The following is a 17,898-nucleotide window of genomic DNA, read 5'->3' on the forward strand; positions in this document are numbered from 1 at the left end:
AATTTATGCTCGCCGATTGGGCAAGGGGAAACGGTTGCTTACATACGGGCGGAGCTTTTATAAAATCTGGGCGGGCCACAAAGTTAAAGTAGTGATTTACACGGATTTTTTTGCGTGGGGTTGCCAATAGTTAAGAAGTGTGACACAATCAGTGTAGTTAGAGACTCACTCTGTTAGTGTCAATCGTAGGCGGATTATAACGTTATTTTCCTCTTTCCTCAACGTTTTATGCTTCCTCTTCATGGTCTTACTGAGTCATTGGACGTTGGTCTTATTTCGGACATCGCAATGATGTTTGCTCCGATGAGCTGTACTTACCGTAAGTCATGCCCGCAAACTTATAAAGTTAGAGCCACGTGAACAAATAGGTAATGTTGCGTCTGGAGCAAGAATTCTGTTTAATTTTATATCGCAGATGTGTCTACGTTAGATGTGACATTTAAACGTGTTGTGCCGTGGCACATTTCACGTGTGTTTGATCGTGAATCGACCTTGTGTGTCTTTGAACGATGTATTTTTTTAATACCAGCGGCCACTGGTGGTCCTGTACAGAGTACTTTTCCAAAACGGAAATCTGAAGACTGTGGCACATACTGTACTACTAATGCACAAATGCGGTAGTAGAACTGTGGGAACCAGAAACTGTGACGGTAAATTCCTCGCGGATTAATGCATTAATTCCCCGAGGAATTAAAACGTAGTCAGTCATTTGAATCCTTTGCTGGGTCCCCAAGATGATGACGCGTCTAGAATTTAATAAGGCCTATGTATTAAGCTTCAGAGCCCAGAATAAATTAAACCTATCGGAAATGATTTTTTTTGAAAAACGAAGATAATAATATTCCCTGTACTACTTGTACTTCCGCTGCTGGTATGATTCTTACTAATGTTACTGATTCAACTACCGGCTCTGCGGTTTTGCTGTGGCTACTACAACAGATACTGCTCCTACTTTATAATAATAATAATAATAATAATAATAATAATAATAAGTGAAATAGTGTTTTGTTGACATTAAATGTTATTTGTTTATTTATTGCAGTGGCATTAATAGTTATCTTCTTTGTGAAATTCAGGCCCAGTAATACGACAGGTTCCATAATGCCACACCTGTGTTTTTCCTGTAATTGCGCTGAAGGACTTTAATCCCAGAGGCTATGGAGAGAGATCCAGAGGAAGAGCAGTGTGATCCTCACTGGCTGCAGCTGAATGAAGTGGCCACAGGGAACCAGCTCCATGTGGGACAGGAGGTACTGTAGCTTACATCACATCACACCAGATCACATCATATTACATTACATTGCATTATGTGACATCACATGAGATCACATCACATTACATCACGTTGAATTTTATGACATCACATCACATTGCCTCACTTTACATCACATCACATCACATTGCATCACTTTACATCACATCAAACTATATTGCATCACATTATGTCACGTCAATTTACATCGCATTACATTACATTAATTTAGCAGTAGCTCTTATGAGTTTACATTATAGGAGAAGCACAAGTGGTTTCATCTGATTAATATGAGCAATGGTGTCAGCCCTGAAATGCTAATGGAATTCCCACACCAAAAAGTGAGGATACAGCTTTACTCAAGGGTGTCGTTTAGCTCAGTTCCTTGTAGACTTCTCGAGTGTTTGTTCATGCTTCAGTTTTTAATCCCAAATATCTGAGCATTATACCTGCAATCTTGTGGCTCCAAGCCCAAAAGCATTCCCAGCATGCTCTACTGGCAGCGCCATTGTGCGGTATCACGTACAGAAGAACTCTTGTTGCACTCCTATCAATCGGACATGTTTTCTTTAGGATGCTTTTATGAAATGGTATGCGTCACTCCTGTTGAGCCAAAAAGAACAGCAGCCGTCCTCACGCTTAATTACATTTTAACCTGACATCACTCCTGGACAGAATGACACCGTGACTTTTGCCATCGCGGGGCCGATGTACCAAACGTAGGTTGGGTAAGAGGCATCGCTGGGAAATGTCCTGTGTTATGATCCGAGCTTAGAGGCGGGCTCGAGGCCGTTTGTTTACATTTCAGCCTCAGTCAGTTCTCCATTTCAGCCGGTTCAGGAAACAAACTGACATTCAGTCCAGGAATTAGTACAGTGGCCGCGATGTTCTGTGGGAACTTTCCTGTTAAATAAACTTTTAAATAAACTTTTAAATAAACTATTTCCAGCGCGCAGCGTTTTTGTGGCGCGGTGGACGAACATATTTCAGCCAGGCGGTGTTAGCTCAGGACACGCTTTCGGGTTAAAGTACGCCGCGGCCCCATGGACTGCTGGGATAGAGATGACCCACACCCTCCCCTGTGCAAACGCGCCTGTGTGACATGTAAACAAGGCACAGCAGTGCACCTCTGCATCCCTACACCACAAAGAGAGAGAGAGAGAGAGAGTCATTGATAAATAATCACAAAACCTATTTATTATTTTAATTTGCACTATCAAAATACTATTATTATGATTTTTATTTGAACTCTTATTGTAACTTGAGAAGTAATAACTACTGTTCATGTTGTACGTGCACTGTCACGCTACTTGTTTTGTATGTTCCTTGTGTTTGTGTTGGCACTATGCATATGTGTATTTCACGCCAGTGAAGCACAATGAACTGAACTGATTCAAGAGAGAGAGAGAGAGAGAGAGAGAAAGAGCACACCCAGATAAACAGACAGGCTGAGAGCGAGAGCGAGTCAGGGGAAGAAAGAAACTGCCCAGTACTAATCAGTAATACTATAACAGAGGTCCATCCATCCATTGTCTATCCCTGCTTACTCCTGCTCAGGGTTATGAGGGGGGGCGATATTGTACCTTATGGAACCTGTGTTTTGTAGTTGTCCAGTGACCACGATATGCACTTTTGTACGTCGCTGTGGATAAAAGCGTCTGCTAAATAAATGTGATGTGATGTAATGTAATGTAATGGGGGGGGGGTTCCTGGAGCCTATCCCAGTGTGCACCAGGCAAGAGGCAGGAATACACCCTGGACAGGCCACCAGTTTATCGCAGGGCACACACACACACACACACACACACACACATACCGGTCACTTAAGCCGCGTTTCCACCGCAGGAACTATACCCCGGAACTAGGAACCTTTTGAGGAACTCAGTGCGTTTCCACCGCAGGAACTAGGGTCTAAATTTAGTTCTGGGGGCTTTGTTTTACCCCACAAAACGTTCCTGCTCGGGGGGTAGTACTTTCTGAAAGTACAGGAACCTTTTGGGTGGAGCTTGCAGCGCTGAACATTTCTGATTGGTCGAGTACTCGTAGCATTTGTGTTGTATTTATTTTCCGCCATTACCTGCCATGTTTGAAAATATGCAGCGGAAAACCAATTTATTTTCATAATAACTTCAAATCAAACTTGTATGTTATGCGGCGCAGTAGCCTACTTTTGGTTATAGCCTGTCAACGTCTTGGAATTATAACATGTGCTCTTCTGTTCTTTTCTTGCTTTAGTATTCGTTTTATAAAATGCTAAGCATTCGTGCTGGGACAGCATATTACGTAGGCTACCAAAACATTAAAACGGATTAATTCGGTTGCTGAATATTTTCTTCCGGATTTTCTTTGTTAGCCCGTTGTAATTGACTCAAAACGTTTGATACAGTTATGTGAGGTATGAGGTATGCGGTAGTTCTGCATAATTAACATTAGTAATACAGTACAAGCAAACTGGAAATCACCTTCCGCACTTTTTATCCGGGTAAAATAACAGGTTAATTCTAGTAATCTTCCCTTTAGCTTTTTCAGACTGCCGTAATTTTACTCAATTTTACTGCCATTTTTCAATTCCACGAAAAGACCAGGAAGACTATGGACTCATTTATGGTGCATGGTTCGCATCTGGAGGGCACACTTCGCTGCTCGGCTAGCAGTAACTTCGAAGGAAAGCAAACGGTGGCTGTACCACTACTAATTTACATTTTCACGCAAGTCCGAGTTTTCGTTCTATTCTTGTCATTTTGCGATTAGCCTATATGGAATTGACGACGAGAAAGTAATAAAACAGCAAATTGTTTACAACGTGTGCATGTTTTCTGCTGTTAATGAATGTGTTTGAGAGGATATGAAAATCAATAAATACAAAAGTAACCATATATAGTCATTGTTGGTAACCCGTTGTATATAAGTGGAATAAACCCCTCCGGGCTGTCCCGGTTATTAGAAAATAATGTAGGCTACTTCGGTGGTAGTATGGGGTTACAGAAGAAATCATATGACAGATGGACCGACGACAACGTCAGTGGGCTAATTTGCCTAATCTTCGCGGTACTTTAGACCCCGGTGGAAACGCAGACAACCATTGGCTGAAGGAACCTTTTAGTTCCTGGTAAAGTAGTTCCTGGGACTGAAAGTTCCGGGTAATTTTGGTGGAAACGCGGCTTTAGACTTCCTTCTGGGTGAGCACGCTTCCAAGTGGTAGAGTGTGGGGAAGGCAGCAATCATGCAAATGCTGCACAGGCTGTAATTTTGCACTGGGGTTGTGGCCTCTCTGCTATAGCTGCAGAAATACAGTAAACACTCATTTTTAGCCAAATAGCATAAACACAGAATAGTTGCAGGCAGATGCTTATGTGGACCACACTTGGGTAATTCACACTTTTCACTGAAGAGTGTTACATTTACGATACAGGCATTTAGCGGACGCTCTTATCCAGAGTGAATTACGCAGCCCTTTGCTTTAAAATTATTGTTATTATTTTTTACATAGTATCCATTTACACAGCTGGATATACTGAAGCAGTGTACATTAAATACAGATCGAGGGTACCTGGAAATGGAACCTGCAACCTTTACGTGAAAAGCCCAGTTCCTGAACATTATGCTACACCGCCACCCAGCCGGCAAACACATGAGTCAGGAGTTAAATAGGTCTGAAGGACCTCTGGGTAAACATTTCTGGAGAGTAAATATGCATTTGAAAGCTGAGCTGAGGGAACCGAGGGAAAGGTTTCTGTTGGCCCTCAGCGAGGCTCTGAAAATGGCGTTAGTTACGACCCCAAATGGAAACTGTGGCTGACTGCTGAGCTGGCCTCACGCGCTGACACCGTAGTGTAGCTCTGTGTGTGTGTATATGTGTGTGTGTGTGTGTGTGTATATGTGTGTGTGTGTGTGTGTGTGAGCGTGTGTGTGTGTGTGTGTGTGGCTGTGTGTGTGTGCATGTGTGTGTGTTTGTGTGTGTGTGTGTGTGTGTGAACGTGTGTGTGAGCGTGTGTGTGGGTGTGGCTGTGTGTGTGTGCGTGTGTGTGTATGTGTGTGTGTGTGCATGCTTGTGTGTGTATGCACATGCCTATGTATGTGCGCCACTACATGCTAAAAGACGCCTTTTAATATTGTTCGTTTGAAAAGTTGAAACCATATCATGTTTGCAAGTGCATTATTTAGCAGAAATCAGATGAGTGCTTCCTGGTATATCTCCATGCAGTGTTAGCGTAAATCAGAGGTTAGCTTCCTGGTCTATATCTCCATACGGTGTTAGTGTAAATCAGAGGTTAGCTTCCTGGTCTATCTCCATTAATTGTTAGCGTGAATCAGATGATAGCTTCCTGGTCTATCTTCATACGGTGTTAGTTTGCGCAAATTAGCTGATTAACTGCCTGGTCTGTTCTCCCTGCGCTCTCTTCCTCTTAGGTCCCTGAGGGCAGAGTGGAGGCTCTGTGTAACGGGGCTCACCGGCTCCCCCTGCTGACGCCCTTCCCGGTGGAGGACTTTGAGTTCCCCGCCGGGGTCCGGCTGCGAGGCATGCCGCTGTTCCCGCGGTGGCGGCTGCCGCTGAAGCTGGCGGCCTCGGTGGCGGGGGCCGCCTTCCTCTACACCCTCCTGAGGGACGTCCTGCACCCCTACGTGTCCCAGGGGCGGAACGAGTGCTACAGGATCCCCATTCTGGTGATGAACAAGACCCTGCCCTGGAGCTCCATCAACCTGCTGGCGCTGGTGTACCTGCCGGGGGTGCTGGCTGCGGGACTGCAGCTCCATCGAGGTGGGGGGGGGGGGCATGGGGGGTCGGGGGGGCGAGGGATTGGGGGGCAGGGGAGGGTAGGGGGGGCATGGGGGTGGGGTCACACAAGGAACATGCAAAGTCCTACACTACAGTTCATACAACAAAACACAGCACAATTATTTCCACTGTACCTCCAGTTGTAAAGGAATTTGTTTCAGTGCACTTCCTGCAATCACATTTTATAAATTTAGATGTGAAGCAACACAATTAGTCATTCTTGGTAACGTGTTCTTGTTGAACATCCTCAGAGGTCTGCAGGAGTGTTTTCCAGTTTTTACTGGCATGAAGTGTGGGCGGGCAACAGGGTGGTGCAGTGGATTGCGCTTTCACCTCACAGAAAGAAGGTCCTGTGTTTGAAATTCGGCTGGAGCCTTTCGGTTCGCATGTTCTCCACGTGACTGTGTGGGTTTCCTCACACGGTGCAAGGGCTACTTGGAGACTCTAATGACTCAAGGGGTGCATTCCAACTGCTTATTTTTTTTAACTCCTTGCTTCCCGTCCTTCCCTCCTTTCCTAGTATGGAAGGTCAAACGGGTCAAAAAATACATTAAATTGAAGTCTGGAATCTGGAATCCATACTAGGAAAAGAGACAAGGAAAAGAGAGAAAATAAGCATTTGGAACACACCTTAGGTGTGAGTGAATGGTTTGTGTACCCTGTGATGGATTGGCAACCTGTACCAGGTGTATACCTGCCTCTTGCCCGATGCATGCTGGGATAGGTTCCAGCCCTCTGTGACTCTGACCAGGGATAAGTGGTTGAGATAATGGATGGACAAAGTAAGGGTTAAAGTATTGACAAAACATTCCAGTAACATTGTAAGAATGTTTTTTTTTTTGCTAGCTGGGGGCAATGCTTTTGCAGCCGAGTGAACATTGTGGTTGGAATGGAACTGACCTCATAAAGCAGGTTGTGATGCGTGTAAGCCACTTCCTGTTTGTGTCCCCATAGGCACTAAGTACAGCCGTTTCCCAGGGTGGTTGGACAGGTGGCTGTCCATGAGGAAACAGCTGGGCCTGATCGCCTTCTTCCTGGCCTCACTACACGCCATCTACAGCCTCTGCTACCCAATGAGGAGGTCCTACAGATACAAGCTGCTCAACTGGGCCTATCAGCAGGTGGGAGCCAATCAGCAGGAACTGTAGCAGCCAATCAGGGGGTCATGTTTAATCAACAAGTATCAAAACAGCCAATCAGCTGGTAGTAATTAATGAGAAAGTGCTGTAATAGCCAATAAGCAAGTAGTGATGAATTAGCAAGTAGTGTAACATCCAATCAGCTGGCAGTGATTAATCAGCATGTACTATAACTGCCAATCAGCTGGTAGTTTATCTTCTTTTATAATTAGCCAGCAGTACTGCTGGTTTCTGGCTAACCTGTTGCATTAATAAATACATTAAATAACAGGTGGGGGAAAAAACAGCAGTCGTGCTGGAACTCAAAACCCAGATTTTAGTGTGTAGGCATTATAGAATTACTGACTACTGACTGGCTACTGCTGTATCTCCTAACTGTTGATTGGCTGTGATGGAATATTCCATGATATTCAGTGAAATCCACAGGTGAAGCAGGACAAAGCCGACGCCTGGGTGGAGGACGACGTGTGGCGCATGGAGATTTACGTGTCGCTGGGTATTCTGGGATTGGCCGCTCTGGCACTGGTGGCCATCTCCTCCCTTCCATCCGTCAGTGACGCCCTCAACTGGAGGGAGTTCCAGTGCGTCCAGGTAACCCCACACCTGTACACACCTAGCCGCCTCAGTCATCTCTCTCTGCTCTTCTGCTTTTGTGTACAGCAGATGCTTTTAACTAGAGAGACACACACTAACTCAGATGCACACACAAACACACACATGCAAACACCTGCACACACAGACACGTACATACAAATTACTGTCAGATTCTATAGCTCTGCTCTATAGAAGATGGATCTTCTCTGATTGACTGATTGCTTGATAGAATCCAACAGAAACCAATCAGTATACTGATTTCAGTCCCTTATGGAATGTCCGACAAAGTAAGTTCTGATTGGTCGGCTGTGTTCCGTCTCCCGCAGAGGAGTCTGGGATACAGTGCCCTGCTTCTGGCCACGGCCCACGCCCTGGTGTACGGCTGGAGGAAGTGGGTGGAGCCAAAGCATTTTGTGTGGTACACCCCTCCCTCCTTCATCCTGGCCTCACTGTTGCCAGGGGTGGTGCTCCTGGCAAAGGGGGCGTTGCTGTTGCCATGTGTGGACAGGAAGCTGGGGCGGATTCGACGTGGCTGGGAGAGGCCACGCCCCCTTCCCCTCCCTCCCCGCCAGGGAGGGCCAGCGAAGCAGGTAGAGCCATAAACTGGGCATCATCAGTCCCCCCACAATGCACTGGGGTACTTCAGAATGAACACACACCCGCTATTGAACACTCACCACCATTATTTAATGTTAACTGAACTCAAAAAGAACCAGATTTTATATAAGTCCACAGTGCGTAAAAGGTTAGCTTTGAGTGTAAAATGTGCTCAGTGAACTTGATTGTACACTCTGTGTTCGGCTGTGAAGAATTCCCTCCCAGAACATGTCTTATTTTAAATATAAATTAAGATTTTTAAATTAATTTAAATATTAATTAAATATGTAGTAATATATTAAAATGTAAAATATATCATTTAAAATATTATTTTAGGTATTTGTCAGATGCTGTATCTTATTACATTGTGTCATGTTTTTTTCCAGTTTTTATTTTTAATTAACTTATATGTAATTGTTATATAAAGATATTGCACTTGTGGTGGTTGTTAAGTAGAGGCTGGGACTACTTAATTTCCACACACTTGTTTAATATCTGTGGCTGTTATACCTGTATTTAAGCAACCTACTGTATATGCCCATCTGTATTTTGGTGATAAGACCCAACATCGCAGAAAAGATGCTAACTTAACTTACAGATCTCCTGAATTCTGGGCATGACTCACTTCATCCAGTGGAGTTAGAGTTTAAGGGAAATGTATCCTTCAGTTATTGCTGTTTGCTATATTGAGAAAATTACAGCATTGCCAGTTAAAAATGGTGTTGTAGGAGCTGTACTTTCGGTCTGAGATTTCCCTGTTTAACGTTTCTGAGAGTGAAATGTAATGGATGGAAGTATTTAAGAATGATTAAGTAATGCACTAGAATTGTTCTTCATCGATTGAATGCTTTGCAGGTGTCCCTTATTGGTCAAATTTGGGGCTACTTTTAGTTTATATGCCAGTGATTTTCCATGTGTATGTACTGAAGTTTTTTCTCAAATATATTCTAAAAACTAAGAACTTCTTAGTTCACATTACCAATGGCAGGAATCCTGCAGTGTTAGTAGGAATATCAGCCAGAGTTGGTTGTAAAGGGCAAACATATTATTTTCCAAAAGTAAATATGAACTGCACACACATTTTGTTTTCTTAGATGCTGACAAAAAAAAAAAAAACGAGAACTCGAACACACTGCTCTTTGTTCCCTTCTGTTAAAAAAAAAAAAAAAAATTATTACAGACATAGTTCTGTTGTATTACAACTGTATGCATTCCGTTTCCAGGCTACAGCAGCCACCTTAACATTCTAAAGTCACGTGTTTATATTTAATCTGCTTCCTTGTTGTTTTCCCATGGCTGGGAGAATGACGGGGGAGGTTGAAAAAAAAAAATTTTTGAAACACGGAGAAATAAAATGATCCAGGGCAGCAGTCCTCATATTGTGTCCAGGGGGACACTGTGTGTTCTGGATTTATACAAACCATGATCGCAAACCTCTGTCTTTTTAACAAGCTGTTAATTGTTCTCGATTAGATGCTATTAGTGTCTGTTGGGTGATTAGCTCCCATTTTAGGGCCGTGAAGGCTACTATTTTTACACATCATGATGATGCATGTGATAATATGCATAATACATATTCACGCATTTTCCATGTTCGCATTTCAGGACTTCCGATCAGTTAGAACTATTCAGTAAAAGCTCCACCACAAGCGTGGGATCTGCTGCTTTGCATTGTTACACAGCGCTCAAACATGACAGGTTATGGCATATTTATAGGCTCTAGTTTCAATTAGCTTTAGTCTTTTACTTGAAACAAAATGTAAACATTTCATTTTTTTATGTTCACAGGCTGTTTTGCAAGTTAGTTTTGTCATTTCTGTACTGCCAAACCTTTTGTGAAAAAATAGAAATAAAAAGTCTTGGTATTGTGCAATCCCAGCCTATGTTCATTGGTTCACAGCTGTTTGCTGTGGCGACGCGACTCTACTGGAATTAGCCCACATCGAACTGGCCTTATTTTTATATTAAAAGGACAGCATACCAGGGAGTCATATTCATGACTATAAACTGATATGTTCGTGGCTCACATTGAACAAATATATGCTTTTAAATCAAACAACGTCTTGGAATGCTTCTAATGTGTGTGTCGTGTTTTTACTAGTAGCAGTCTTGGTTTTCAACCATTTTTTCAGGGCCCCCAGATTAATAGCCTATGATTTCCTCCATGTCATACCCCCCCCCCCCCCCACCCAATATGTGGCAATATTTATAACTTTAAATTAATCGCTCTGTTTTTAACCTCTAGCAGTTTACGATACTTCCTTTTATTTTGACCTCTATTTAGCTTTTTACGCGAAATACATCCCTTTAGCCTGAATGATTCACTGTTGACCGCCGGTGGAGTTCAAGAAACAGACTTGCCTCACCGGCCGCGCGCCGAGTGACGTGTACGGCAGCACTGCGGAGGGATGGTTCTGCGTCCTGAGTGACATCTACGTTGCCATTGCGCGCAGATTCCCTTCTAGTCGGGCGCGGGGAAACCGCCGAACGTGCGCCGCCTGAGCCCACGAACCGTTCAGTCTCTGTGCGCGAAACGCCCTTGCCAGGGCTAAATCGGGCGGAGGAAGAGCGGAAGAGAGGAATCTGAGCTCCACTGTCCACACGCAGCATATGCAAGGTAAGCCCGCGCATCCTTGTCATGTCATTTAAAAAAGAAATAAATAAACAACAACAATAAACGTAACTCCACGTATATATTTAGCTGTACAGCAAATACGTCTAATAGAATCCCGCATCCAGCAAATTGGTATTACGTGCTCTTGTCGATTTGTTTTATTTTTACCTCTCCCTGCTAGCTAGCATTATTAACATTCGTTGCGGCTCTTTCATATCAAAACCACGAGTAGTCTATTAAAGGTCGACAGATCGGCATGTAAAATGCATTCAGTTGGCCTAATGGTTTATTTAGAAGAGGAATTGAGAATTGGTCTCCCGGGCGCAGTTTTAGGCTCTGTAGCGCGCCTCCAGTAACAGGTTAGAGAGCTGGAATATTTTGAGATTAAATATCATACATGTGCATGCAGTCTAATCTTGCTGCAATACTGTGATTCGGAAGCATTTCGAGCATAAATATTGTGATTGGCATGCCCCTAAAAGACCTTAGACCTTAAAGGACTCCAGCCTGTTGTTTTTTCTCGTTTATTTATTTATTTATTTATTGACCGAGAGCTACAATGTCATGAGGGATTGAAGCGCCATGCTTCCTATTATTCCGAAACTGACGAAATGGCTCGTTTGTTATCGGATAATTGAATGAATGAATGAATGAATGAATGAATGAATGAATGAATGAATAAACAAACAAATTAATTCATTAAAATGACAACAGCGTGAATTGGGAGCAATGCCCAGGTAAACTATTAATTGAAGAGTTAAGAAGTGCAGGACATGCACGTTTTAGTTTTGGCTGATATTCTGTCTCTATATTACAATTAGTATTATTATTTTTTATGTTTTTGTCCGTTGTAGTAGGCTGTAATTGTTTTTGCTTTGTCATTAAGATCCGTTAATGTGTGTGACTTTTGAGGATAATAATTTTACTATTATAAATAACAATAAAAAAAAAAATCAATATGATGATGATAATGATTGTATCTGTTGTTCTACCCTAAGACCACCAGAGGGCACCAGTGACGCAGAGGGCTTGAAAATGGACACCATTTCTATGATGGGCAACAGCCCCCTTAACGCCAAGGAGACCTTCCTGCCCAGCCTGGAGAAGAACGGCCTGAAGGAAGCTTCCGGAAGGCCCTGCGTGGCGGTCATCGGCTCGGGCGACTTCTCCCGGTGCCTGACGCTCCGCCTCCTGCGCTGCGGGTACCGCGTGGCGGTGGGCAGCCGGCAGCCCAAGCGCGCAGCCGACCGCTTCCCGCATGTGGTGGACGTGACCAATCAGGAGGACGCGGTGGGGAAGGCGGGCGTGGTCGTCCTGGCCGTGCGCCGGGAGCACTACGCCTCGCTGTGGGGGCTCAGGCGCTTGCTGGCCGGGAAGGTGCTGGTGGACGTCAGCAACAACGGGCGCATGAACCAGTACCCGGAATCCAACGCCGAGCACCTGGCATCGCTCTTCCCGGACTCGCGCGTGGTCAAGGCCTTCAACGTCATCTCCGCCTGGGCCATGCAGTCCGCCCCTATGGACGCCAGCCGACAGGTACGGGAGAGAGGGAGAAAGAGGGAGGGAGGGAGAACGAGAGAGGGAGAGAGAGGGGGGGAGGGAGGGAAAACAAGAGAGGGGGAGGGAGCGAGCGAGGGAGAGAGAAATAAAGAGGGGAGTATGTTAGTGTTTGTGCAGTTACTCTTACCTATCTCCAGGTGTATGTGTGTGGTAACTCTTACCTGTCTCCAGGTGTATGTGTGCGGTAACTCTTACCTGTCTCCAGGTGTGTGTGCAGTCGTACGCTCGGTGGAGGCGTGTGCAGTTATGCTCCTTACCTGTCTCCAGGTGTGTGTGTGGTAACTCTTACCTGTCTCCAGGTGTATGTGTGTGGTAACTCTTACCTATCTCCAGGTGTATGTGTGCGGTAACTCTTACCTGTCTCCAGGTGTATGTGTGTGGTAACTCTTACCTGTCTCCAGGTGTATGTGTGCGGTAACTCGGTGGAGGCCCGGCAGCAGGTTATGGAGCTGGCCCGGCAGCTGAACTTCGTCCCGGTGGACATGGGGACGCTGTGTTCGGCGCGAGAGATCGAAAACATGCCCCTGCACCTCTTCACCCCCTGGAAGGGCCCCGTCCTGGTGGCCGTCGGCCTGTCCATCCTCTTCTTCGTCTACTCCTTCGTCCGCGACATCGTCCACCCCTACGTGCGGAATCAGCAGAGCGACTTCTACAAGATCCCCGTGGAGATCGTCAACAAGACCCTGCCGGTGGTGTCCATCACCCTGCTGGCCCTGGTGTACCTGGCCGGCCTGCTGGCGGCCGCCCACCAGCTGCACTACGGGACCAAGTACCGCCGCTTCCCCCGGTGGCTGGAGGACTGGCTGCAGTGCCGCAAGCAGTTCGGCCTCCTCAGCTTCTTCTTCGCTGGCGTCCACGTGCTCTACAGCCTCTGCCTGCCCCTGAGGAGGTCAGAGAGGTACCTGGTCCTCAACACGGCCTTCCAGCAGGTACCCCGTCCCACCTGAGCGGGTTTGGGGGGGAGGGGGGCTGTCAGTGCCATTTTTATGGACTGGCCTATTTTCCGTTTTATTATTCTTGGACCTGGAGGTAGGTAGGTAGGACGTTGATGGGCCAGCCATGTTTAGCCTTCCACTTCCACTGTCTGGCTTTAGTTTGGGGAAATACATTAGAGTGGACTAGATTGCAATATATCGACATATTAGAAATACAATATATGGACAAACGTATCTGGGCAACCCTTGGATTTCATGATTTGGGCTAGGCCACTTAGTTCCACTGAAGGGAAATCTTAATTCTATAGCATACAATGACATTCTAGATGATTCTGTGCATCCCAAACAGTTTGGGGAAGGCCCTTCCCTGTTTCAGCATGACAGTGCCCCTGAGCTCCATGTTCAAATGGTTTTAGAGAGAATGTTGTGGAAGAACTTGACTGACCTGATCCAACCATTCTGGGATCAATTGGTTAAGCCAGCTGTGAGCCAGGCCTAATCGCCCAATCGGTACCCAACCTCTCTACCTGGAGGTTGTTTTAGCAGCAAAGGGTGGACTAACTTCACATTAATGCGTGTGATTTTGGATGATGTGTTGTATGTTTGATTATTGATAATAATAATAATAATAATAAATATTATAAAACTTTTCTAGCCAAAGGTATTCACAGGTTGTTAGTCAGTAGAAGATGCTGTTCACTAAGAAAGGGGCATTCAGATGAACATAGCTACTAAAATCAAAGTGAGTTTTAGATTTTTATTGGGATGTTTACAGCCTTTGCCTTTATTCTTTTTTAAAATGTATTATTTGAGTTCCTTTGACTCCTGCTCTCCGGTGCATGTTGTTCTATTCTGGTTGATGACCCACATTTGAGTCATGCAGCTTCAGGGACAGAGTGACACAGCTGTACGCCCCCCCCCCCCACACACACACACACACAATCCAGCCCATGTTCCACACCCACCTACCCACCTAAAGGGGACATCAGCCGTTCGTATATGAAGACTCGGGTACTGCGGTTTTAGAGGTAGAAGCAAACACCTGGAATGTGAAATAAGTCAATATTGTGTGTGTCTGCGTGCGTGTGTATGTGTGTGCGTGTGTGTGTGTGTCTGTGTGCGTGTGCGCGTGTGTCTGTGTGTATGTGTGTGCGTGTGTGTGTGTGTGTGTGTGTCTGTGTGCGTGTGTCTGTGTGTATGTGTGTGCGTGTGTGTGTGTCTGTGTGCGTGTGCGCGTGTGTCTGTGTGCGTGTGTCTGTGTGTGTGTGTTATTTGTGCTTCCCCTGCCCCCCCAGGTGCGTGCGGATGTGGAGAGCTCGTGGAATGAGGAGGAGGTGTGGAGGGTGGAGATGTACCTGTCCTTCGGCATCATGAGCCTGGGGCTGCTGTCCCTGCTGGCCGTGACCTCCATCCCCTCTGTCAACAGTGCCCTCAACTGGCGGGAGTTCAGCTTCATTCAGGTGAGAAATGCCCCGGCAACACCCGCACCTTAACCCAAATGCCCCTGCGGCACTCGCTCCTTAAAACAGGCGGGACCCGCACCTTAGAACAGGCGGGACCTGCACCTTAAAACAGGCGGGACCTGCACCTTAAAACAGGCGGGACCCGCACCTTAAAACAGGCGGGACCTGCACCTTAAAACAGGCGGGACCTGCACCTTAAAACAGGCGGGACCTGCACCTTAAAACAGGCGGGACCCGCACCTTAAAACAGGCGGGACCTGCACCTTAAAACAGGCGGGACCTGCACCTTAAAACAGGCGGGACCCGCACCTTAGAACAGGCGGGACCTGCACCTTAAAACAGGTGGGACCCAAACTCCTCGCTGGCATCCGCACCTTAAAACAGGCGGGACCCGCACCTTAGAACAGGCGGGACCTGCACCTTAAAACAGGTGGGACCCAAACTCCTCGCTGGCATCCGCACCTTAAAACAGGTGGCACCCGCACCTTATGAGACTGAGTCTTTCTGACTATCTATCTAGCTTTCCCTCCCTTTTTCTGACTGTCTCTCACTCCCCCTCTCTTCTCCCTCCCTTTTCCCCCCTCTCTTCTCTCTCTCGTTCTCCCCCTCTCTTCTCTTTCCCACTCTCTCCTCCTCTCTTCTCCCTCCCTTTCTCCCCCTCTCTCCTCCCCCTCTCTTCTCTCTCCCTTTCTCCCCCTCTCTCCTCCCTCTTTCTTCTCCCCTCTCTTCTCTTTCCCTCTCTCTTCTCCCTCCCTTTCTCCCTCTCCCTTTCTCCCCCTCTCTTCTCTTTCCCTCTCTCTCTCCCTTTCTCCCCCTCTCTTCTCCTTCCCATTCTTTCCCTCTCTCCCTCCTCCTATCTTCTCTCTCCCTTTCTCCCCCTATCTTCTCTTTCCCACTCTCCCTCCTCCTCTCTTCTCTCTCCCCCTCTCTCCTCCCTCTTTCTTCTCCCCCTCTTCTCTCTCCCTCTCTCTTCTCCCTCCCAGTCCACGCTGGGCTACATCGCCCTGCTGATCGGCACCTTCCACACGCTGCTGTTTGGGTGGAAGCGGGCGCTCCAGGCCGAGTCCTACCGCTTCTACCTGCCGCCCAGCTTTGCGGTGGCGCTGGTGCTGCCGGTGACCGTCATCCTGGGGAAGGTGGTGCTCCTCCTGCCCTGCGTGGGGCAGAGGCTGCGCCGGATTCGCCGGGGCTGGGAGGAGGGCTGTCAGCGTCTCCGTGACGACGGGCCGGGCTCGGCCGCCGCCCACGTCTCTCCCGAGAGGGTCACCATCATGTGATCCCCGCTGACCAAATCACGGGACTCGATATGACAAACCTTCCTATGAACACCCACGACACTGCCGCCAGTGGGGGGGGGTCAACATCATGTGATCTCAACAGACCAATCACAGGACTCAATATGACAGTCCTTCCATCCCCTCCATAACCACCCACAACACTGCCGCCGGGGGGGTTGGGGGGAGGGGGGGTGGTCTCCATCATGTGATCTCGACAATCTCGTGATCTCGACCAATCACGGGACTCGATATGACAACTATCCCCCAACCTCCCCATAACTGCCTACACAATCTGCTCATGCACCCACAGCCTCCCTCCACTGTCATGTGACCCTTCTCCACTGTCATGTGACTTTAACTGACCAATTGTCCCAGCAACTCACAATGAAAGCTAAGTTACCATCCCCCATTCCAGCCTATATATAGTTGTTTATTGTAGGAGTTGGCGGTCGTAGAGGAGATGATTCAGTTTGCTCTGGAAATGCAGTGTGTACAGTGGACCTTTTCATAAATGATGTGCGAAGCTGTGTGTGTGTGTGTGTGTGTATATTTGTGTGTGTGGGGGCGGGGGGGGGGGGTACAGCTGTACTCTATTAGATTCTATTTCTAGTGTTACCCTGCTTGGTGTTCCGTCAGTTTTCATTTCCTAAGGTGCTGCATTAAGCCGTTAGCCACTGTGCTGTGTTACTGATGCACTGCAGTTAGCCATTAGCCACTGTGCTGTGTTACTGATGCACTGCAGTTAGCCATTAGCCACTGTGCTGTGTTACTGATGCACTGCAGTTAGCCATTAGCCACTGTGCCGTGTTACTGAGGAGCTGCGGTTAGCCGTTAGCCACTGCGCTGGGTTACTGAGGGGCTGCGGTTAGCTGTTAGCCACTGTGCTGTGTTACTGAGGCGCTGAAAGTAGCCGTTAGCCACTATGCCATGTTACTGAGGAGCTGCAGTTAGCCGTTAGCCACTGTGCCCTGTTACTGAGGAGCTGCGGTTAGCTGTTAGCCACAGGGCTGTGTTACTGAGGAGCTGCAGTTAGCCGTTAGCCACTGTGCTGTGTTACTAAACAGTTACGAGCAAACATAGTGCTTTATTAACTAATAAAATAAAACCGAAAGAAATCCTTGCAGAAAGATGGGATAATAGGTGATGTCTGCCGTGTCAATAACCTGGTGTCTCATGAACGATGTGTGTAAAAGTGAACTAAACAGACCATTTATATTCATTTATATCAAACCAGGAAAAAGCCCGTGATTTTTTGCAGTTTTATGCAAGTGTGCCAAAAATGGCTATTAAAATCCTGCCATTAAAATAAATAACATTACATTTTGAAATGCTACTAAATGAATAGGATTTCCCCTGGATGGTAAAAGGCTGTGGTGTGAAATGAGGCAGTTGTGTGTAATGAATGACCCAAAGGTCGGCTTCCTGGCAGTGACGCAAGAGGATCTGTTGAGACACAGTTGACACACAGGCACACACAGGCACACACACGCTCATAAGCTGAGACATGCAGTGTATTGTGGTGATGAGACCTGTCGCAGTCTGTCCCTTAGCCCTGTCGCTCGTGGTGACCCTCTCCTTGTCCAAGACGTCGAAGAAACGCACACGTGCCATGCTAACGACGCTGCCCAGTTTTTGTCCGTCTTGACAAAATAAAATAAAATGAAATAAATGCGCTTCGCTTATTTATTCA

General features: G+C 46.6%; 2 protein-coding genes across 4 annotated transcripts; both read left to right on the top strand.

Annotated features, from left to right (window-relative positions):
* The first annotated feature begins 77 nt into the window (after positions 1 to 77).
* LOC135253857 (STEAP family member 1B-like) lies at positions 78 to 10,777 on the top strand. Of its 3 annotated transcripts, none has more exons than XM_064333669.1 (7): positions 78 to 319; positions 1,077 to 1,250; positions 5,663 to 6,011; positions 6,984 to 7,150; positions 7,595 to 7,759; positions 8,089 to 8,352; positions 10,644 to 10,777. In XM_064333669.1, exons 2-7 carry the CDS (start codon positions 1,158 to 1,160, stop codon positions 10,668 to 10,670), a joined length of 1,065 nt encoding a protein of 354 aa, XP_064189739.1. In that variant the 5' UTR covers positions 78 to 319; positions 1,077 to 1,157; the 3' UTR covers positions 10,671 to 10,777. The 3 variants fall into 3 exon arrangements, with proteins under 3 accessions (XP_064189739.1, XP_064189738.1, XP_064189740.1); XM_064333668.1 differs by having other exon boundaries at positions 1,139 to 1,250; XM_064333670.1 differs by lacking the exon at positions 10,644 to 10,777 and having other exon boundaries at positions 1,139 to 1,250; positions 8,089 to 10,232.
* Positions 10,778 to 10,830: 53 nt separating this feature from the next.
* On the top strand, positions 10,831 to 17,877 carry LOC135253856 (metalloreductase STEAP2-like). Its single transcript, XM_064333667.1, has 5 exons — positions 10,831 to 10,976; positions 11,972 to 12,509; positions 12,935 to 13,462; positions 14,764 to 14,928; positions 15,915 to 17,877. The coding sequence occupies exons 2-5, from the start codon at positions 12,009 to 12,011 to the stop codon at positions 16,206 to 16,208; spliced, it is 1,488 nt and encodes a 495-aa protein (XP_064189737.1). The 5' UTR covers positions 10,831 to 10,976; positions 11,972 to 12,008; the 3' UTR covers positions 16,209 to 17,877.
* Positions 17,878 to 17,898: the final 21 nt, after the last annotated feature.

Source organism: Anguilla rostrata, chromosome 4, assembly GCF_018555375.3.
Source record: "Anguilla rostrata isolate EN2019 chromosome 4, ASM1855537v3, whole genome shotgun sequence".
Taxonomy (NCBI): Eukaryota; Metazoa; Chordata; class Actinopteri; order Anguilliformes; family Anguillidae; genus Anguilla; species Anguilla rostrata.